General features: G+C 44.8%; 1 protein-coding gene across 1 annotated transcript in view; it reads left to right on the top strand.

The window, feature by feature from the left end:
- The window catches only part of ST18 (ST18 C2H2C-type zinc finger transcription factor), a 64,611-nt gene that overhangs the window by 24,461 nt on the left and 16,520 nt on the right, over nt 1-23,630 (top strand). The window contains exons 9-12 of the mRNA XM_060128570.1: nt 7,118-7,363; nt 14,658-14,773; nt 19,851-19,913; nt 20,658-20,726. Coding sequence (XP_059984553.1) covers nt 7,118-7,363; nt 14,658-14,773; nt 19,851-19,913; nt 20,658-20,726 — 494 coding nt within the window. The remainder of the gene's footprint in view (nt 1-7,117; nt 7,364-14,657; nt 14,774-19,850; nt 19,914-20,657; nt 20,727-23,630) is intronic.

Here is a 23,630-nt window from a genome sequence, read left to right as displayed (position 1 = left end):
CTTAATTTGTTAATGTGGTGTATCACATTGAATGATTTGCATATATTGAAGAATCTTTGCATCCCTGGGATAAATCCCACTTGATCATGGTGTACGATCCTTTTAATGTTCTGTAGGATTCTGGTTGCTAGTATTTTGTTCAGGATTTTTGCATCTCTGTTCATCAGTGCTATTGGCCTATAATTTTCTTTTTTTGTGGTATCTTTTTCTGGTTTTGGTATCAGGGTGATGGTGGCTTCGCAGGATGAATTTGGGAGTGTTTATCCCTCTGCAATCTTTTGCAAGAGTTTGGGAAGGATTGGTGTTAGCTCTTCTCTAAATGTTTGATAGAATTTGCCTGTGAAGCCATGTGACAGCCATCTCTATTGTCTGTGTGGCCCTCTGCTCTGTGCCCTTCGCTTAATGTAGGATTAAGTGTAAACGATCTTCCCCTCCACATTGAATACTAGCCTGATTCTCTCTCCACCAGGATTTGGTGTTGCCTCCATGGCAGGCTGTTAGTACGTTTGTTTTTTCTAGCCCAAATCCATAGATGTCTTGAGTTCCTAGCTTAGAAAGAAGGATACACAGCTTTTCCCTACTCTTGACTTCTATAGCAGAGCATAGAAGCATTTTTGATGTACCAGAGATACTCTGGCAGATGGACTCAGCTGTCCCACCTGAAAGGTCTGTAGGTGCTGGACTGCCCAAGTCACAGGTTAGAGTCCCTCAGAGACCCCGCCTTCAAGGAGCTTACAGGAAGAGAAGGACGAAAGAAGTGGTCGTTCCAGGTGGAGAACTGGGTCTTCAGAGGTGATGTTCCTGAGGCTCAGGGGAGGCATGGGTGGCTTGTAGGGAATTTGATCAGAATTTGGACAACGGATTTATTTTCCTTCTGCCTCCATGTCCTTCCCTTTACCCGATGAGCTTCTCTGAAGTTGCTTAAAGAGCCCAAGAGGAGAACAAATTACAGGTCATGAGTAGGAGCATGACCTTGTCAAAATCAAGCCAAAGGTCACTAACCGTGAGATTGCGTTCATCCACTGGTCGGAGCTAATACAGATTGGTTTTCATGCTGTGTGCAGACTCACAGCTGACTCCAGGTTTACTGGGAGGCCTGCATCCGTGATTTTCAAAATCCCTACTCTTCTGGAAGATAAGGGGGTGAAGGAAGACTTCAGAGATGCAAGAGAACATCTTCTAAAGACAGTGAAGGACGATAGGCACGTTCCAAAGTGTTCTCCCCCTTCCAGAATTTCTCAGCCTGAGCACCTGCCCACCCAACACTAAAACACCTCCTCCCTGGCACTGAGCTGAGATGCCAGGGCTAACACTGCCCATCGCTGCCCAAGCTTGAGTCCACCACATCCTGAAAGTAGATCTTAGAAGGAATTGTTTATATGTTAAAATCCAGGCCAGCACGTACCCAGCAGGTCTACGCCACCTAAATCACTTGTGCGTGTTTTAAGTATCTCTTTGAGGAATCAAGTCAGGAGGAAAAGTTAGTAACAGCAAATCCCTAATGGAGATTGTCATGGTTACGGGTACTTTTGTCTGAAGGATGAACCCCATCTCAATGCTAGCACGGTCCTTGGTGCTGAGATTTGTATCATGTCCTTTACTTCCATTTGGAGTTAATGTGAGTTTGCAGAGCTCACGTGGACCACAGCTTCAATCAGTCCCGCTTTAGTCTGGAGACGGGTGCTCCCGAGATGAGGTCAGGGCTGAGTAGAAGCAAGCGGCAGGAGAAGCGAGCGGCGGGGGTTCGCCACGTTCCCTAAGACCCGAGCTCCGTCCTCCTTCTTCCCCATCTTTCTCCTCCTCTTCCTCCCCTCAGCAGAGGTAGGAATAGGCACACAGTCTATCTTTATCCCGATCGCTGCCGCTTGCCAAGCGCTCTGTTGTTTGTTTTGGTGTTTTCCCCACCTGTTTAGACAAAGTGGCATATGCACAGTGTGCCTTGAAAGAAAACAAAAAATTGACACTTGCTTGAAATGTTTAAAGTTCAAAGTCTGTTTTGTGCTTGAACAAGGCCTAGACACAGCAGGATATCACATCGCCATTCCTGCTGCCTGCTCTCAGAAATAGTCTGGCGGCTCTGGGTGCGGTTAGAATCCAGCCTTTTGCAGTAACTTTAACATAAAGTCGGAGGATGCTATAGAATGTGAGTGAAATGTCCTGAGGGACCTGAGTTGGGATCTCAAAGAACCAGCTGACATGTATGGGGAAACTGCCTCTTTTCCTCAGTGTAGAACAGCATAGGGAGGTCTCTTCGGGTCCAAAAACCTAATCAAATTATTCTTATTATCAGTTGTTGTTTATTGAACACCTACTGTGTGCCAGGCACTGTAAATAAGCACTCTGCCCATAATAATCCTTTTTAATCCTTCTAGGAAACTCTGTAAAGCAGATACAATTATCCCATTTTGCAGGTGAAGAAAAGTAGTGTGGAGATACTAAACGACTGCTTCTGAGTGGCACAGCTGTAGCCATTGGAGCAAAAATTTGAATCCACACGCACCTAACTTCTGACCTGCCTGAAGAGTTTATCATTCCCTGGTGTACAGACTGCTGGCCCACCAAGGGTTTTCACTGTGATTCCAAGTGCCAAAGACTTGGGGGAAATGGTTACAAACTCAACTTTAATTTTATACCTTATATCAGCCACTTGATTCTCCTCTGAATTCCATCACTGGATTTATATTGAGTACATTTCACAAGTCTATACTCTTAATAGTTTTAATATTCGATTGCTGTTTAGTAAGAAAAAGATGTTTTCAGTTAATTGATTTATTTTACTTTATTTTATTTATTTATTTTATATTTTTGTGGCATGCGGGATCTTAGTTCCTGGACCAGGGATTGAACCCGCACCCCTGAAGTGGAGGCGCAGAGTCTTAACCACTGGACCGCCAGGGAAGTCTCTCATTTGTTTACTGTTAATACCCTGCCTACTTTTTTTTTTTTTGAGGATAGGCAAGAGGATTTTTTTAATATTAATTTAATTTTTAATTTAATTTTTATTTTATATTGGAGTATAGTTGATTTACAATGTTGTGTTAGTTTACAGTGTACAGCAAAGTGATTCGGTTGTACATACACATATATCCATTCTTTTTCAGATTCTTTTCCTCTATAGGTTATTACAGATTATTGAGTAGAGTGCCCTGTGCTATAAATAGCACAGGATAAATTAGGAGTTTGGGATTAACGTATACACATTACTATATATAAAACAGATAATCAACAAGGACCTTCTGTATAGCACAGAGAACTCTACTCAATACGCTGCCTGCTTTGAAAACGTTTCAGAGGACTTTCGGTACCAAAAAGATACTCCCCCAAACAAACTCCTTGAGGCACGAGCAGAAGAGCAGAAGTGGCAAGTTGGAAGCAGAAACCAGGCTGCGGGCCACCTGTCTTTGCATGTCCTCTTAGCCCAGTCACAAAGGCAAGGTGGTGGTGACCTCTCTCGTATTAACAGAAAACCTGCCAAATAAGGAAAACAAGGCTATCTTATCCTATCAATGTCTTGAAAGTTAATGCTTTTCATAATCAGAACATTTAAGGTAAAATTACAATTTTGCTTTTTTTTACTCCATCACCATCTTTGAATGTAAGATCGTTTTTAATTGTTGAAACAACATAATATCATCATTTTCCCGGAAAATATCGGAGGAAAACAGCCATCGGCCTATCCTCTAACTACAAATGCAAGAATTTCTGTGTTTTCCCATTTGCTCTTCTTCAGAAAATGAATTTCTCCCCGTTTTCCCTAGCTGTACACATAGCCAGCATGCCAGGCTGTCTCCTGCTTTCAGTGACATAAGTCTTTTCCCTGTTGCAACAAACTTCTCATAATTATCATTTGACTGAGTACATAACATGCCATTGTTTTAAATTTATTTATTTTTATTTTTATTTATTTTTGGCTGCGTTGGGTCTTTGTTGCTGCGCGCGGACTTTCTCTAGTTGCGGCGAGCGGGGGCTACTCTTCATTGCGGTGTGCGGGCTTCTCATTGCGGTGGCTTCCCTTGTTGCGGAGCATGGGCTCTAGGCACGTGGGCTTCAGTAGTTGTGGCGCATGGGCTCAGTAGTTGTGGCTCGCAGGCTCAGTAGTTGTGGCACGTGGGCTCAGTAGTTGTGGCTCGCAGGCTCTAGAGCACAGACTCAGTAGTTGTGGCGCATGGGCTTAGTTGCTCCATGGCATGTGGGATCTTCCCGGACCAGGGCTCGAACCCGTGTCCCCTGCATTGGCAGGCGGATTCTTAACCCCTGTGCTGCCAGGGAAGCCCTTTTATAAAATTTATTTATTTTTATTTTGTTTTACTTTTGTAACGTGCCATTTAATAGATGCAGCCTAGTATCGTTTCTCTGTTGGCAGACATCTGAGTCACTTCTTCTTTTATAGCACAGATAAGACTTATAATGAAAAATTATCTCAACTTTCAGTTGAATAATAATTTATAATTGTATAATTTATGTATAAATTATATAACTTAAAATAATAATTTATAGTCTATTTCACTAAAGATGTCCTATATGCACAAAAGAAGCTCCTTGAAGTCAGGGACACTGTACGTTTCAGTTTTCTTTTACCCGTAAATATAGTGGCTTGAAAATATTATGTGCTTTCTCAGTCATTTCATGAATAAATACATCTGTCTTATTACAGGTAGCATCTGTAACTCAAAAGTAGCTGAAGTAGATGGTCACTGATGTCGCTCCTAAGTTGGAAAGCGTATGAGTAGTGTTAGACCAGCCTCAAAAAGCTTAAAATTCAAATACTGAAAACAAGGGTATAAAACAGCCCTTTAAGAAACGAGTGTATTCGGCGTCCGGCTGGGGGTCCATGTCAGGGTGCAGCCGTTCCCTCCCCCTCCTGCCGCCCCCCCCACCCCGTCCTCGTTGTCCTGCCATTTGGAGTTTCAAGCACAGAGAGATGTGATGTCTGTTGATAATGCTCTGAATAAAATCCGTGCAGTAAACGTGTGAGCCGCCCATCCATGGGCAGAAAGGGGCCCTTCCCTGGTGCTGTGTGTAATTTTGAACGCATCTGTGAGCTCACTTAAAACCCATCTGTACCCACACGGCCGCCTCCAGCCCAGTCAGGTGCTCAGAGCAGCCGGCTGGGGCACGGGGTGCAGAAAAGCACCTCTTTTAAACATTAGGAATGATTTTTTTTTTCAATCAGCCCATGATTACTCAAGATGTAGGACCATCGCAACTCTGAGAATCTCCGATTTTTTAATTTACTCATGGGAAGTTTCTTTTTCCTGTAAAAGCTAAAATGTATATTAGTGTTGTCTTGGAATAGTTGGTATTTTTTCAGCAAGCTCGAATCTGCACTATTTATGGGTTTTGCACTATAAAACACTGCAGCCCAGTCACGTGACTCCTTTTTCCTAAGCCATCTGTCACAGAGGTCTGGAATTTTATGTGAATGTTGGTTGTGCAGTCTTAACCCAAGTTTTTTTATTTTTTTATGAAAAATGTCAGCAACTACAATATTTAGCATTTTACTTTACATTGGCCATTAAACTTGATAGCTATAGCTCTGTTTCTTTTCTATAGTTATGTATCAGTTTTGAAGCCAAAAATTGCTTTGATGTACTCCTGGCAGAATACATTGTATCGTGGAGAGAGCACGTAGCACTGATATGGTTAATATCTTGGATTTTTGTAACTAAGGTTTATTAATGCTGGTATAAAAACGTATTTGATATTATACAGATGGCATAAGATGTGGTGGTTACTAAGTTATTATCCCGGATAAGCTGTACTGTGAAATTCAGGGCTTAAAACTATCACAGGAGATTAAACTATTTACTGAAAAGGACAGAAAGATATGACCAAACATCTTAGTACAAATATATTAGAAGCGTATTTACCTCCCACAAATATAATAGAGCATTTCTACCTCATAGGCTGAGAGATTGAGAATAGGAACTTTGCAGGTCAAACAAGCAAACAGAAGAGATGCTTTTATTTTTTAACTCAGGCGGCCGCTACGGTGGATCACATCTCAGGGGGAACTGCTGGGGAGGGGGTATGGGTGCAGTGTAAATGGGGAGTTAAAATAAACCCCTGGGAAGTAACCGTTAGGGATCTTAGGAGGATATTCAGAGAAGACTTCTGCTTTGCCGGCCAAAGGGAAAAGAGAAGAGACCTTGTCCAGAAGCTAATTGTGAATTGATGGATGACAGTGACAGTGCCGCTCAGGTATTCATTTGACCCACTTGCGAGGGTGACGAGCTCGTTCACCCCGCCTTCTGGGAGTTACTGCCCGGTGGTGTTCACGGTTCAGGGCCACGCACGCCATCCTCGGGCACATGAGTTGTGGAAGGTCCAGGGCACCTGGGGACTTTGTTGGCACTTGAACCTTAAAAAGAAGACGAAGCTTATCCAAAGGTCTCCCGAAGAGAAACGCCGTGAGGTAGAGTTCAAGTCTCATACTGAGTATCTGGAGGAGAATCACCTTTATTCTGGAGTTTTCACTGTAGAACTTACCCCCTGCTGCCCGCCCCGTCCTGTCATGTGACACCTGGTACCTCCACTCCAGGCCCCCAGGGGAACTTTGGTTTACACTGCCCGCCTCCCCCAACACGCCCGCCACGAGTTAACCAAGCTTTTCTGGCGCAAGGCATCCAGGGTAAAATGTCACTTTCCTACTAATCTAATATAGTTCTCGTATTTCCCAGTAAAAAGTCTCTTCCAGCTGGTTATTTGTGCGTGTTTTTCACGTTAGATTAATATTGTGCCTCCTTATAAACTCAAGTGTTAATGCTTCAAAGGATGAATTGGGAGTGATAATTCTGCAAACTAGAAAGGAAGGTTTAAAGCTAAACTTGGGGGAAAAAAGATAAAACAGGTTTAGCCAGTACATTTAGTATTTGGACCATCTTACTTATATTAGGCTTACTTTGTTTAAACCCAGAAACACGAAGCTCACTAATGGGGCTGCTCTGAAAAGTCTGCCTAAGAATTGAACATTAACCAAAGCAAATCGGAAAGCTAGATTTAAAATCAGATATACTTCCATAAAAGCTTGCATTTAAAATGATCCCTTAAAAGCCCACGTGGCTAGGCTACCACTGCAAACTGCTTAAATGTTTTTCTGTTTCCTGTTGTATACCAGGGAGCCGAGATAGAAGTGGATGAAAATGGCACATTGGACTTAAGCATGAAAAAAAACCGAATCCTGGACAAAGCTGCACCCCTAACTTCCACTAACCCTTCTGTTCCAACTGCTTCCTCTTCCCCATTCAAAACCAGCAGCCTGTTGGTCAATGCCGCCTTCTACCAGGCCCTCTGTGATCACGAGGGCTGGAACACGCCTATCAACTATAGCAAAGCTCACGGGAAGACAGAGGAGGAGAAAGAGGTATTGTTTCAATGTGGCCGATAAGCTTGAGACGGAGCGAGATCGAAGGGTGTGGTCAGCTTTTTCCTCCTGGATTAATTCTCGCAATCCTGTGTAGATAATACGTAATTCTGTACCTTGTTTTTGATTTTGGTAAAACGTTGGTTTTAAATTTCAGGAGGAATTTATAAATGAATCCAACGTTTCCCATCCCTTGCCTAAAACAATATGTCATCAGAGTGCGTTGTACCCCCGTTACGGCTGAATAGCGTGCGCTGTGTGAGAGGTGACGTCATCTCTCCCTCGGACACGGCAGCCTGTGAGGGGCAGGGTGTCACTCAACACCAGGCCGCCTGCCTCCGTGTGCTCCGCACCGGATGCCGGAACACGAGAACGAATAGGGGGCAAGGACGCGTCTCGTCAAATCCCCTTCCGTGGTTTCGTGGAGGGATGGTGTTGGCGTCCCTGTGTGCAGAGCCGTGGTCCGGGGACTGATCGTGGACGTGGGATGTCTCAGCCATGGCAACTCCAGAGGTGTGGGCTGGGTTATCCTTGGAGGTGGCTTCCCCCCTGGAAGCCAGACACTGTGGCCGTGCAGGAATTCTCAGCCCACATCTCACAGTTGGAGCAACCTGGCTGGGTCTGATTAGCCTTGACTCGGTGTCATTCGAAAGAGTTCATGGCCACACCCTCCACTGGTTAGACTCAGTGACATTGCAGATGTGACCCCAGCTTTACCGTAGGTGATTGTTTGTCAGGGAAGTGGTCTGTACTTGCCAGTTGACATGCTTAAAGAACTGAAATAGACATTTGAACGTGCGCATCCTCACCTTTTACAGTTGTGTGAAGCTCAGAGACTTCGGTGGAAGACTCATTCCATTTAGCAGGTGCTTTTTCATTGAAGTGTAGTTGATTTACAATATCGTGTAGGTTTCAGGTAGAGCACAGCGATTCGGTTATACATATGTGTGTGTGTGTTTGTGTGTGTGTGTGTGTGTGTGTGTGTGTGTATGTATGCTTTTTCAGACTCTTTTCCCTTATAGGTTATTACGTAATATTGAGTATAGTTCCTTGTGTGATTTTAGCATCTACTTTAACATCTCAGGGCATGAGTCAATGTCAATGGCAGTGATGACAAGGCTGGGCTGTTTCCTGTTCCCCTTCTTTCCTTCCCTCCCTCCCATCCTCCCTCCACACACTTTCACTGTGATCCCCACGTCCAGGCAGTAAGATCGGTCCTGAGGATGCAGCACCACCTGGCACACGCTTCCTGCCCACGCTTCCTGCACGCGCTTCCTGCCCACGCTTCCTGCACGCGCTTCCTGCCCACGCTTCCTGCACGCGCTTCCTGCCCACACTTCCTGCACGCGCTTCCTGCCCACGCTTCCTGCACGCGCTTCCTGCCCACGCTTCCTCCACACGCGTGCTCAGTCTGGTAGGAGGACCAACCTGTAACCAAGCTCACGGACCAGCGAGTAGCTTAGCAGGCATGCAGAGTAGACGGGAGGGCCGGAGGAGCCCCCAGGACCCAAGGCAGGCTCTGCGTCACCACTGGCCACACCATCACGAGAAGGGTGGGGGGACTGACACAGCAGCAGCTTCAGGTTGGAGTCTGCCATACGGGGTATAGTCATTGTCATTCTGCTTGGCTTTTAAAAATTCACCCAAGGACTTCCCTGGTGATGCAGCGGTTAAGAATCCACCTGCCAATGCAGGGGACATGGGTTGGAGTCCTGGCCCAGGAAGATCCCACATGCTGCAGAGCAACTAAGCCTGTGTGCCGCAACTACTGAGCCTGTGCTCTAGAGCCCACGAGCCACAACTACTGAGCCTGAGCTCTAGAGCCCGCAGTCCACAACTACTGAGCCCATGTGCCACAACTACTGAAGCCCGTGCGCCTAGAGCCCGTGCTCCGCAACAAGAGAAGCCACTGCAATGAGAAGCCCGTGCACTTCAACGAAGAGTAGCCCCCGCTCGCCGCAACTAGAGAAAGCCCACACACAGCAACGAAGACCCAACGCAGCCAAAAATAAAATAAATAAATAAATTTATTAAAAAATATTCACCCAAGTATTTAGGGATGGTCTTAATCTATCATAACACTGTTTTAGAAGAACTGTTTCTTAAATCATATACATTTGACTCTAATAAATATAAAACTGACCCTGCAATGTGTAAGAAGCTGCTTCGCCTCAGGTGGTGACTGTGAACCGGTGAGTGTGCATCTCTGCCCTCTTCCACGTCCCCGGCTGCTTCAGCTGTGCAAAATCACAGAAGTTACACCTAACTTACGTCATCACGCAATCCAGAAATCTGCCGGTATTCGCATTAGCGATCGCTCGGCACGCGGGTCTGAGATGGAAGTCAGGAGGCGGGGGGGTGGTGGGCTGAGAGCAAGTTTGTTGATTCGGTCCAGTCTGTGCACATCAGCTTCCGAAAGGGGGGATGCCCCCGGTCCACGAGACTCCCGATTGCCAACCGGGCCTATTCCACTCCCCACAGGGGGACCTAATGGCAATTACGAGGCCTGGAGGTAGAGGTCCAGTCAAAGGCACGTGGCACGGAGGACAGTCCCTTCCGGATAAGCATCACGCGTCCCTGTTCCTGGGCGATCCAGCTGGAAGGGAACCCCCCGTGTTGGGGAGTCTCGGTGCTGCGTGCAGGGGGCTTAGACGTTCTGTCCTCACCCCTGCGAGCCCGCTGTACACAGGCCAAGGCGCCGTTGACAAGCAGTCTCCTTTCTGCTCACACACAGTCAGGCGTCCAGTCCAGTCCCGACCAGTAACGAAGCATAGCGGGTTCTTGTTCCCTTCAGGGTGTTTGTGTCATTGGACATCGGTTTTAAGCTTGTGCAGCGATGTCTACAGGGTAACCCTCGTATTCCGGGACACTCCTGCTGCTCGGGGGTCTAGTGAGCACCTCAGGGCCCTCCTTGTATGTACTTACCCCTCAGATCACCAGAAAATTCAGTCTCGTGACAAATATTCTCTCTTTATCAAAACATGTGGATTCATCCAGGCGGCTTCATGGATTCAGCTGGAGCACGTTCCTATCTAAGGCTGACGGACCTGTGACAGTGTGCAACGCGCCAGCAAAATCGTGGGGGAGAGGATTTGTTCAGATTAGGTTTCTGCTCCTTCCGGAATGGCTCGCCCCCTTCAGGTCTGACAGTGTAGACTCTCTGCTGCAAATGGCAGCCTAAGTATCCTGACGTCTGGAACTGACAAGCTAAGTGGAAATTCAGTGTTACTGAGAGCAGCAAAGAGGACTTCGGAGACATCAACTGAGTTCTTGGAGTCCAAGTGCTTGCACTAGGGTTTTTGTTTTTTGGGTTTTTTTGCGGTACGCGGGCCTCTCACTGTTGTGGCCTCTCCCGTTGCGGAGCACAGGCTCCGGACGCGCAGGCTCAACGGCCATGGCTCACGAGCCCAGCCGCTCCGCGGCACGTGGGATCATCCCGGACCGGGGCACGAACCCGCGTCCCCTGCATCGGCAGGCGGACCCTCAACCACTGCGCCACGAGGGAAGCCCTGCACTAGGTTTGAGTTGACAAATATGGTTTCAGCCTAACGCCTATTGTCACGGTCTGAACGTGGGTGGTTCATTGCTGGGGCGCTGTCCCCGCGGGGACACACACAAAGGTGCTTCTGAACCCCTGTAACTCCTGGGGCAGCTTCTCTGCCTTGTTCTTTGTGCTTTCATCCGTGCCAAGGTAATTTACCAATAGAGAGTATTTTTCACATTTTGTTCTGAATCCCTAAATGAAAAATGTGATACGCGATAGTTATTATTTTGAAAAAGTAGATTGTATTCAATGTCGTCGTTGGGAAGGTAGCAGAGGGAGGCCATGTTGAGTAAGAATAAAGATTAAAGATCTTTATAAACAGCAGCTCATTATCCTAACAGTTCTGAAAGGCAGGATTATTATCAAAGTTTCTAGAGGAGAAAATTGAGGCTTGCCGGGGTAAAGTTGTTGTTCTTTGGTCATAGAGAAAATAAGCAATGGGCCTGGGCTTCCCTAAAATGAAGAAAAGGGAGAGGGAGAAAATGGAGAAAAGGGAAAGAAAAAAGTACACAGGGAAATGGAGACAGCTAGGAAATATTGAGAAAAAGCAGGAAGGAAAGGAGAAAGCGAATGATGAAGCAGTGGTACCTGGCCAGGTGTGTGCTGGAGACCACAGTGGTTTCGGTGCTTCTTAGGATGGCAGGACCAGAGCCCCTGAGCCCGGTTACAGGACGTGACTCCACGTGACCACACAAACCAGGGACGGATGGTCCTGGCTGTCCTTCCCGTGAGCTCCGCAGAGGCGCAGCTCGGGGCCCCAGCGGTGCTCTGTGAACGTGGACTGTTCTCACCTCCCCAGCCCCGCACATCCCACACGAGACTCACACCCGTTGCCACGACCAGAAACTGGGCGATTATTTCCAATTCATTGTTATCTAGTTCATATGCACAACAGTTGCCTCATTTTGGTGGTAATTTTCAGAAAATATTGTCTGTCTCTCTCAGTGAAATAGCCTGTCCAGATGCCCTCTAAAAACAAAATCCTGAATCTGGAAAAACCTCAAATTATCTCAAAAGGAAAGCGCTGAGAAATAACTAGGCTGTCAGTTTCATTCAACTGTCAGTTCTCCAAAGATTTCAGGGCTTCACATGTTAAAAGTGCCAGATGCTATTATCTGTTATTCATGTTCCCATTATGTTCTGGTCTTTACTGAAATCTATATAAACTTCTGTCTGTACATTAAAGGAATTTCATTGCACCCATATACTCTCTAAACACACACATATATGTATGCCACATTTTCTCTTTATGTCTCCCCAATATAAATTTATTATTTTCAAAATGATACTTTAAATGTTGAAAAAATTCTGACAAATGATGTTGGCATATTTTTATGGTATGCTTTTTAGGAGTTTATCCAATATACAATGCTTCTGTAACAAAATTAAGCATTCTTATAGTGACGGTCACCTGTATTTTAATACCTATGCTCTCTGCGAGCTTCTAGAGGTAGAATGCTAAGCAAAAAAAAAAAAGGGAAAAAGACAACTATTTCATAATGCAATCACATACCCAAGAGTCCATAGTTTTTAAAAGAAGTTACAAAATATTTAAAAGGTCATATCCAACAAAATTATCCTACTGAAACATCAGCACGTGCTACTGTGCTAAGTTAAATACCATATATTCTGCAAGCATTAATTTTGAATGCATTTGAGTCAAATAAGTTAAACTTTCATAGTTGATCATTTCTTTCAAAATCCCTTATTCCCTTGTCTTCCATAATGTGCAGATTCAACAAACAACAGCTAATGACCTTTATGTGTTCATCTGTACATGCCTCCTTAGAGATACTTTGCTCTCGTTCATCACAAAGAAAATAATAAACTAGCTCTTTTTCACTTTATGCCATTTTTGTGAAAAATTCAGCATCTGAACAGAAAAACAAAAGCTGCTCCACACTGAGACAAAATTGGGTTTATCATTTGTATCGACTTTCAAAAGGCCAAGTCGTTTGTAAATTATAGTGGAAAACACCACCGGGCTGAATCCAGGTAGCTCCACATGAGACGGAAGGTAGTGCTAATGCTTCGCTTTAGGCATTAACGCTGTGAAACGTGAAAAGGATACGCATAATTCACTTCTTTTCTATAGATTCCACGGAAGCAGCATTAAAATAGCCCTTCTCTTCTACCTTAGTAGACAACTATCATCGAACACCTATTTCTATTTTTCAGGGGTGTATTAGTATCTGCTACTATTTTCAAACATTAATCAATAATATAAAATGGAATACTCAGTATTAAAAATAATATGAAAGAAGAAACTAGACCAAACCAGGTTTTATTAATTTGGTCTGAAGATAATGTTACTTGAGGTCGTGGAAACGTATTTACCACTGTGTGGTCCTATGTAAAATAATTGATTGAACTGTTATCCAAGTAATTAATGAAAGAGATTGCATTTGCCTTTATGACTGAGATGAAGGCTTAAGAGTTTTTCTTTGTTTGGGAAAATCCAGGGATTTTGTTTTTCCACTGATTTGGGGTGTAGACTCAGGATTATTAAAATTGTATTTGCCCTTGCAATTTCATATTCATTTGATTTAAATGAGATTTATCTTGAATAACTCAAAATTGTTTTCTCACCTTAAATGGATCAGTACTTTTGAGATTTAGGAGACAGTGTTTTTATATTAGTTAATCTGATTTTAATATTAAATCCAGAACGTATTCTATTTACTGGATATAAACTTAATGATAAAAGTAAGCTAATTATGTGACTGAATAAAACCGTCATTAGTTTTCTGTAAGATAATATATCAGATGGTAAATAAATGATTTGAAAGGATCAGTGAGATTTCCTTATGAAATCAGGATCAGTCCCAAGCTTAAAATAAGGCCATGAAAATTAGTGATAACCCAACAAGAGATTCCATCCAATGAGTAAAACATTACAAAATGCCAACTTAGCAAAAGAGGTAGTTTAAGGGAAACAGGAAGTGATGTGAGACGAAAAGCAATTATCCAGAAAAATCAAACTAAATGTTGCCTAGATATTGTGGACTCGGTGATTACATATTTAAACAAACAATTTAAATCTTAATTGTCTGCTTATCAGAAAGGACATTCTGGGCTCCCTGGTGGCGCAGTGGTTGAGAGTCCACCTGCCGATGCAGGGGACATGGCTTCATGTCCCTGTCCGGGAAGATCCCACATGCTGCAGAGCGGCTGGGCCTGTGAGCCATGGCCGCTGAGCCTGCGCGTCCGGAGCCTGTGTCCGCAACGGGAGAGGCCGCAACAGTGAGAGGCCCGCGTATCGCCACAAAAAAAAAAAAAGAAGAAAGGACATTCTCCTAGCCTAAATTTACTTCTTCCTTCTCTGTTTGAAAATATGTGTGATTCATTTTTTGCAGTGTTTCTTTTACCAATGACTGCTGTGTGCATAAAGAACTCTTCCCATGTTCTCTACGAAATGTTTGCTATGCTGTAAAACTTAAAATATATTAAAATATTAACCTATTTACATAGCTCAAGAAATACCTCTGTAGTTATATTTGCCAAAATGCAAACTTTCTAAAGTGTGCCCGTGAGTTACAATTTCTCATTCTTCACCGAGCATAGATGTCCATAGCGGTCCAGATCTACCCTTATACTCATTATCTTATTTATTTTGTGTACAAATCCGATGAGGGATGTCATCTAAGTCTTTAAGCCAAAACTCAAATTTGACCCCAATGACTTCAAATACAGTTGTCTTCCCAGGGTTTCCTAATGCCTTGTGTGCTTCTGTATTATTTTTGTTTTCAGAAAGACCCAGTGAGCTCTCTAGAAAATTTAGAGGAAAAGAAGTTCCCTGGAGAGGCCTCCATACCAAGCCCTAAACCCAAGCTCCACGCAAGAGATCTCAAGAAAGAGCTAATCACGTAAGTCATCGGGAGTGGCTTACTCTGTGGTTCTAGAGCGGAGACTCCAGTTCAAAACCTTGAGTAACAGACAACGCCTTGGCGTATGGAGCTGACTTTGCAGATGTTTTAGGGCAATTTCAACCCGTTGGTAGTTCAATGTTCTGTATATACCTAGACCTGTGCTCGGAACTAAGAGGATTATGAAAAAAATGTACCTGACGTGATCTCATGCTAAGAGAATTAAAAGTCTAATCGACTGAAAAACAAAACATGTAAAACAATTAGAAATGTTCATGTTCTGATCAGCAGATCTTAATCTAACACCCACTGGCCTCAGAGGATCTAAGTCAGGGCTTCAGGGAGTCTGCAGACTCATAAAGCTTAACTGCAGAGTGTTATTTGGGAAGGGGGCTCATGGTTTTCGTCACATTCTCAAGGGCTTCCGTGACTCAGAAGTTGAAAGGACAGGGCAGGAAGTACTAGTCGAGCTGCAGTGGGTTCTGAGACAGGCCCGGCTGTCCGGAGCAGAAGGGCCCAAGCTGAGCCCCAGGACCAGGTGACCTGGAGAGAGAGAGAGAGAGCAGGGCGAGGGCCCTGAGAAGATGGCCAGGTTTCCCGTGAACAAGCCACAGGGTGTTTGGGCAGAAAAGTGCACTAGGGCTGGGGTATCTTAGGAAGAGCAGTGTGCAGAATTCTTCAGGGGCCGGGTGCGCGTGGGGACCGTCTGGCATCAGGAAGATCACCTGAAATGTTGGCTAGAGATGCAGACGTGAGATCGTGAGCTGCGGCCTGGGAGATGGGGCCTCCAGGGAAGATGTATAAGAGGAAGCAGACAGAGTGCCCGGCCCAGAATCCGAGGGCACGCATCCTGCTGGGACCTGACAGGGAAAAAGAAGCCCACAAAGAGCAAAGACCTGGGGCCAAGGGGGAGGCAAGTGATGGTCATGGGAGCTGAGAGCTCAGAAAACTCCCACCTGGGCCTTGGATGGTCTCAGATGCCACAGCAAGTTCAAAGAGGTTAAAGCAGAGAAGGCAGGGCAAACCCCAGGAGAGCGGGCCTTGGGAATAAGCAAGTCCAGCCAGTGGGGGGACGCGCGGCAGGAGCGGGGGGCGGGGGCAGAGCTGGGGTGCGAGGGACGTGCCGCCAAATGACGCAGGGACGTTAACCAGGACTGTGGCCTGAGCCCAGCGCGCACACCCTTATTCCTTTTTCACCCCGAAGATCTCTGGCCGGGGGCCGTTGGAGGTCAGAGTGCGGCGCACACGGCTCGCTTACAGGTGTGAGTTCGCCCGGGCCATCGCCAGGACACAGGCCGTCCTGACCGCCTTCTCCTCGTCTTCCGGTCACCACAGTGCGGGGGACATGGAGACATCAGGGTGGACGTTGAGGGAGGGAGAGAGGGCACAGGGAGGGGAGGGGCTTTCAGGCAAAGGCAAGGCGGGAACCGTGGCTTTGGGACATTTATATCCTCAGCAGATAGTGTAGTCCCGGGGGCGTGGTTGCCGGGAGTGAGTGACATGCAAGAAAATCTTTTCCACAGGAAAGTGATTAAACGTTCACGTATATTCTCACCCAATACAGTTAAAGCTGCCAGCTAATGAGAGTTTCTAGCAAAGAGGGACCCTTGCACTTAGGCACTGGCATCTGTACCCTCTCTTCTGAATCCCTCAGCAGAAAAGTACGTTTACGTTTTTCTAATACAATAGATTAAGCACCCTGTCCTGAGTAGAATGCTCTGCTCACCGATCTCTGCGGGGCCGTCCTCCCCTCCCTCAGCTCTTCCCCCACGTGTCACCCATCCGAGAGGCCTTCCCGGCTGCTGTGGTCCCCCCTTCCCAGCCCCACTGCTCCCGCCCCCTTTCCCAGGAGGGCAGCCTGTTCCAGCCACTGAGGTTGCTTCTTCCACATCCCCGCGCGGGCCCCTGGTACCACTGCACTGCCACTCGTTTCCCCGGTGACAGGGACACACCTCAGACGCTGCACAGGCCCTGCACACACAAGATGTCGATCGGAAGACCCCAGTCCAGCATCAGTCTGTCCTGTCCACACTCAAGTGATTTTTTTTTAACATCTTTACTGGAGTGTAATTGCTTTACAATGGTGCGTTAGTTTCTGCTGTGTAACAAAATGGATCAGCTATATGTATACATATATCCCCATATCCCCTCCCTCTTGCGTCTCCCTCCCACCCCTCTAGGTGGTCACAAAGCACCGAGCTGATCTCCCTGTGCTATGCGGCTGCTTCCCACTATCTATCTATTTTACATTTGGTAGTGTATATACGTCCATGCCACTCTCTCACTTCGTCCCAGCTTCCCCTTCCCCCTCCGTGTCCTCAAGTGCATTCTCTATGTCTGCGTCTTTATTCCTGTCCTGCCCCTAGGTTCTTCATGACCTTTTTTTTTTTAGATTCCATATATGTGTTAGCATATGGTATTTGTTTTTCTCTTTATGACTTACCTCACTCTGTCTGACAGCCGCTAGGTCCATCCACCTCACTACAAATGACTCAATTTCATTTCTTTTTATGGTCAAGTGATTTTTAAATAATTGGTTATGCTGCATTCCTTAAGGATTTCGTGGGCAGACATTGCTGCCTCGAGCATGATGTTCTCTTAGGAGGTTTACGTTTCCTGATGATGTAGGGCCCACGCACCAGAGCTGCACGTCACCAAGCACAGTGCCCTCCGCAGCCACGTCAAGGCTGCCATGGGCCTGCGAGTCGAGTTTCTAAAATCTTTGTATGCGTTTTGTGTCTGTGTATGATCTCAGATATCTTCCAAAAGGGCTAATGTTTATCCTTTGAAGGTAGATTTTGGAAATTTCCAGTCGTTCCAAGCTAAATGAAATGTAAAGAACTGATAATTAACCTGCATCACATTTTAGACAGAAAAATAAAGTGGGATCATTTTGTAATGGGCACTTCTCATGGGTGCAAAGAGAAAGGGCTCCAAAAAGATGGTGAACAATTTTTGGAATATAATCATGAATTCCTAGGAAATTGACTCTCTAGGGGCCTCGTGGTTTTCCGCTCATTTCGGAACAGGGGAGCGCTTGGGTGGGTACCACGTACTTCTACACACCTGTGTCACACACTGGTTCTGTAAATGTCTCACTGCTTTACAGTTTCATCCTGTCCTTATTATGCTTTGTTTTATGTTTCTAAGAGATAAATGCACCTTAATTGCTTACCAGAAACTGTTCCGCTAAAATAGGACTTTTTGATGTCATTGATCAACATGAATTTGCTTAGAGTTTGAGCACCACTTACTGAGGGAACTAGCTAGTTTCCTTTCTCTAAGTTGTGATACTCTCATTTGCCAATCTTCCCAGAATATATCCCCCAACTGGAATCTGCACATGTTATTGTACAAGATTTCTCATTGAAGATCTGTAAATTAAACCAGCCGTCAGGATCCAAAACAGGACCTTTTCCCACTACCTCGCCCCCTTCAATCTTGGCTTTATTCCTTGACCTCTTTATACCACAAAGCTGAAACAAAGTAGCCACTGTTTAAGTGCACACTTTATCATTATACTTCCTAAGTAATTTATAACTGTCTGGTTTAAAAAATCATTGGCATTTTGCCTCTCCTGGCAGTGTTAATAGGCATAATTTAAAAATAGAAATAAAATTTAAAGTAAAATAAAATAAATGCAAAGCTATTTTGGCACACCAGGTGGCGATGTATTTCCAAAGTAGGAATTCGCAGGGCACTGTGACCCATCTCTCGCGCTCTGAATATTCCAGCTGTGTAATTATCAGAAAAGATTTTTTCTCTGTTTAGCGGGTGAGTGGCACTTGCAAGATAACCCAGCTCAGATGTTGGTCGTTGTTCTTTTTTTTCTTTACTTGTTTACGTATATTTGTAGCTTCCGCATTTTCCTTTCTGGTGTTGCATGGCTGGTTCAGCTCGGATCAAGCTGCGGAAATCAAGCATCTCTCTGAGAGATGAAGACGTTCTAACTCTTACAGTTTCTTAGAGTACCTGAGAATGACTGGAATGTAGCTCACAGGGAAAAAAAATACTGAGAAGGTGACGTTTCAGAAATCTTGGATGTCAGCAATCTATCCCCAAATGCCCCTTTAAAGAGGCAGAGTCTGCGCTCCACGCGTGGGTGAGCCTTCACGTTAGGCAGGGTGCCGAAAACATCAGAAAGCACGAGTGACGTAGCTGATGTCCCTGATTATTGACACAAAGACCACCGAGTGGGCTGGGGTCAATCTGCTTACCTCACACCAGCAACTTTCAAGCAGCGTCAGAGGGAAATAAAGGGCTCCGAAACCAAGGAACCTGTTAACTCTGGCAGCAAAACTGCTCAGGATAACTATCCACTTGCATTATTTTTAAAACACACGTAAGATGCGCAGAACGTGACCGGCTTCTGAGACAAATAAAGTGCCCGGGACAGACTCCGGTCCTGGGCAGGCAGCCCGGAGAGCCTACCGCTTAGGTGGTTAATTCCTCATCGTCTTTGCTGGGTTCAAAACTTCGGATGAAACTGATCACAAGCTTTATTAACTAAACTTCGTAACTATTTTCTGTACTATCGGCAACTGTCCCATCTAAAATGTCAGTTTACATTTTAGCCATATGTAGTATTTTCAAAGATCTTCTTTTTCAGGTGTTTTCTAACATGCTTATGAAGTTACTATGTTATCTTTTTCTTTAAAAAAAGTCACAAAAATTTCTTTCTGAAATCTGTGATGTAATTGGTACCTAAGAGCTGCTATCATGGTGAAGCATGGGTTTTTAATATTTATGTTTTATAACTCATATTTTCAAACAAATAGAACACCACTGACTGTTGATTGACTCACATCCATTACCAGGACACGTATTTTAGCATCACTGTCCTCCATCGTCTGAATCAGAGAGCTGATGTGATCCTGGAAACTAATAACCCAGGATCATGGCAGTTCCCTCTTGTCTCGTCCGCTGGTCCTTATATAATCTACATCTTTAGTTCATTAGCTTCTTCACGTCCCATATGTGTTAACTGGTCTTGAAAAGAGAAGCTACCTCATACCCAGTCAGAGCAAGTGCATCCGTGAAGGCACCTGACCCTGATTCTATGTTTTTATTGACCCAGCTGTCCAACGCCAGGATGCGACGGGAGCGGGCACGTCACGGGCAACTATGCATCTCATCGCAGGTAGCTCCCCGCCCTCTCACTTAGGCGTTCCGCATCTGTCCTCCGTAAGGACTCACCCTCACCCTCTCTAGAAAGATATTATCTCGATCGGGAGTTGGAGACTGAGTTAGTTGGGGTTTTGGTTCGTTTCGTTTTTCAGAAATAAAGCTAAGTCTTCAGTCTTTTTACTGATATTGTAAAGAAAGTGTACTTCCCTGGTCAGTAACGGTTTTCTGATCCTATGATCCAGGCTACAGCCAAAAGTTAGAGTTCATGTCAGGCTCGGGTCTTGTCTAGCTTTAGGGCTCAAGTGAAACCCAGGGAGGACAGCAGTGACCTGAACTGACCTTTTACGCTGTGGGAGGGTTCAGTAAAGGGTTGGAGGGACAGTAGTGCAGAGGCTGTGCTCGGCCCTTCCTCCCACCTGTGTCACCCATGGGATTCGCTGTCCCTCTGGGCAGGGCCTTAACTTCTGAGCACCATCCCTCGGGATGCAGAGGGAGGGTTCTCTGGGTCAGTCATCACTGGAGCCGGGGGTCTCGCTGGGCTAAAGCCCCTGGTTTGGTAAATAGCAAACCAGAGTCTGTGACAAGTAGTCAAGGTGCCCAAAGCCCGGACTCACTAGAGCAGCAAAGCCGGGTTCAGACTTTGTCCCAAACCCCGTCAGTGGATCGAACATGTGTTCACCAGCGCAGGCTGCCCCCAAGTCGGGCCTGCGTGTGTCAGCGCGTGTGTCTCTGTTTTTGCTTTCTCCTCCCTCTTCAGTGTTTCTGGATGTCCTTTGGCAGATAAGACTCTGAAATCCCTCATGGCGGCCAACTCTCAGGAACTCAAGTAAGTGTCCGGCCAGGGTGGCCCTAACCAGGGGCAGACGGCACCTGAGTAAATTACGACCACGAGCTCTCTCACCAAAAGCTCAAACAGCTAAAACCAAATCGCTGGAATTTAGTTTAGTTAATTAGCTGGACTTGGAAGGTTTGTATTTTACAATGTTTTTAAAAGCAATGGTGTTGGCCTTCCCTGGTGGCACAGCGGTTGGGAGTCCGCCTGCCGATGCAGGGAATGCAGGTTCGAGCCCCGGTCCGGGAAGATCCCACATGCCGCGGAGCGGCTGGGCCCGTGAGCCATGGCCACTGAGCCTGCGCGTCCGGAGCCTGTGCTCCGCAACGGGAGAGGCCACAACAGTGAGAGGCCCGCGTACAGAAAAAAAAAAAAAAATGTTAAAAGCAATGATGTTGAACACCTACGACACCTTTTCTCTGTTACCTTCAGAACGTGTATACTAATCAGACCTAGGAGGGTACGGCCAGCATTTTCATCATCTGACTTTAGGAAAACTGCACAGTACTTTACCTTGTGGGCATTTTGAATCATACGACAGCCTTTCGCTTTTGGGGGCGACATACAATTCTGGCTCATTTTCACCTTGTCTACAGGATCTCAAAGTCACACGTATATTAACTTTCGTTGATTGATTTGATTTTTCCTACTATTATCTTCTGTTATCCCAAACTTCTCACTTGTTATTTTCATGTGTTGTTATAATACTTGTAGACTAATAAAAAGTTATAATCCACTATTTACCCTTTAAAAATATAAGGCATACATTTAGAAAAGATGAAGAATAACATTAATCAAAATTAGAAAAATGCATTTGCACATAATATTTTAGGAAAAACCAGTGTTACTAAGTCTAGTGATAAAGTAATATTTGTGTAAATAGTAGAATTAACACTTGGTGTCTAAATTAGAGGTAAAATTTCAGAGAATATATCTTTTTAATATTTTGCTAGTATTTCCATTTTTTAACTTGTTTAAAATTTATCTAAAAATTATCTGGAAAAAGTTTATGAAACAAGATGTGATATTAAACAGATATAAAAATTCAGAATTTTAGTACCCTGAATAGTAAAGACAACTCTAAAATATACAAAGTGAGTGTACAATTGATTGTGTCAGTGTAGGTTCTAGGAATCATTTTATTGGCTACCATTTTTCTAGATTGAAATGGCAGGACGTGAAGTGGAGACTTATTAGCAGATTGAAAGGAGAGAAGGGCTAGGCATACTCACTCAGTCTTACTCAGTTGCTCTGAACTTCTATATTGCCGTATCTTAAGAATAGCTATCAATTCTCCTAAGTATTTTCTCTAAACATTATTTCTAGAAGAAGATGTTGATAATACATTGAAAACATGTAGATTGAGTGGTTCTATAGCAATGTTCAGTACTTACCTGCTTTATACAGTCACCTAATAAGTAACATCTTTGTGGTTTTTTTCTGTACAGAAAGAAAAGGGGACATTTCATTGACCTTTTGTTTGGATATTCAGGGAGAATTTCAAAACAAGGTTTTTTTGGCATAGACTTTTCCAGAATTGCAATGTGCTAGTAAACCACTATTTTACTAAAAATATTAATAGCATCTGAGCCTTTCTTACAGTATAGAATATGTATTAAATCTCTAAATGTTTGATTAGAGAATCATTGCAGGGTTCTCTGGTTAGCTCGAGGAGACATATGCAGATTGCATATTTCCTTCGAGAAAAGCATTCACTCCCTATGTTCCGCCTCAAGATTGAATATAGAAGAATTTCTGTGAAAGTTCAGTGGGTTAGAGTTTAAGAAAAGCAATAATGTTCACATTCTTCTTTGGATTATTATCTTTCTCAAACTCTTGTTTGAGTAGAAATCTGAACCCAGGTGGGCATACAAGTGAAATAATAACAATGACCTTGTCTACAAGAACTTTCGGGAAAGCAAACATTTTACGACAGCCTCTGCGTTTTATTTTTTAATAAATTTATTTATTTGTTTTATTTATACTTTTTTACTTTTGGCTGTGTTAGGTCTTTGTTGCTGCGTGTGAGCTTTCTCTAGTTGCGTCGAGCGGGGGGCTACTCTTCGTTGCGGTGCGTGGGCTTCTCATTGCGGTGGCCTCTCATTGCAGAGCACGGGCTCTAGGCGCGCAGCCTTCAGTAGTTGTGGCGTGCGGGCTTAGTAGTTGTGGCTTATGGGCTCTAGAGTGCAGACTCAGTAGTTGTGGCTCGCCGCCTCAGTAGTTGTGGCTCGCCGCCTCAGTAGTTGTGGCTCACGGGCTCTAGAGCGCAGGCTCAGTAGTTGTGGCACACGGGCTTAGTTGCCCCACGGCATGTGGGATTTTCCCAGACCAGGGATCGAACCCGTGTCCCCTGCATTGGCAGGCAGACTCCTAACCACTGTGCCACCAGGGAAGCCCACCTCTACATTTGTGTTAGTATCTGGCATTTTTTAAGGCAACAAAAGAGTGAGAATCTCTGTATATTTTTGCATTCAAGTGTATTTTAAACCCTGTTCCTAATTAGCATTCTAGGTAAAATTGGAATCTCCTTCCACCTTCACTCCCCTGACTCTGAATTTAACGGTTGACTGTTAGCCAGAGTTATTGGTAGAGTTTCCACAAGACTTCTTCAGGTGGACCCTGAGGCAGAACAGATCAGGTGCAAATGTCCTAGGTTCTTTGGCAGGTGCATTAATCCACCAGGTGTCGGTTGTCCCATCCACCACTGCTGTCCATCTGAATGTAAGGGATTATCATGGTGTTGGAGCAAATCAAAGGAAATAAATTACACACAGAAACAATTTGGAAACTCTTTTTTCTTAAGCAAAAGATAAGAACTTTGCATGATGTAGACAGAAGCCCAGCAGTAAGTTGTGGGTTGAATTTCAGATTCCTTCCAAAATAAGATTTAACAACAGG

Source organism: Lagenorhynchus albirostris, chromosome 17, assembly GCF_949774975.1.
Source record: "Lagenorhynchus albirostris chromosome 17, mLagAlb1.1, whole genome shotgun sequence".
Lineage (NCBI taxonomy): Eukaryota > Metazoa > Chordata > Mammalia > Artiodactyla > Delphinidae > Lagenorhynchus > Lagenorhynchus albirostris.
This window is presented reverse-complemented; position numbering and strand designations above follow the sequence as displayed.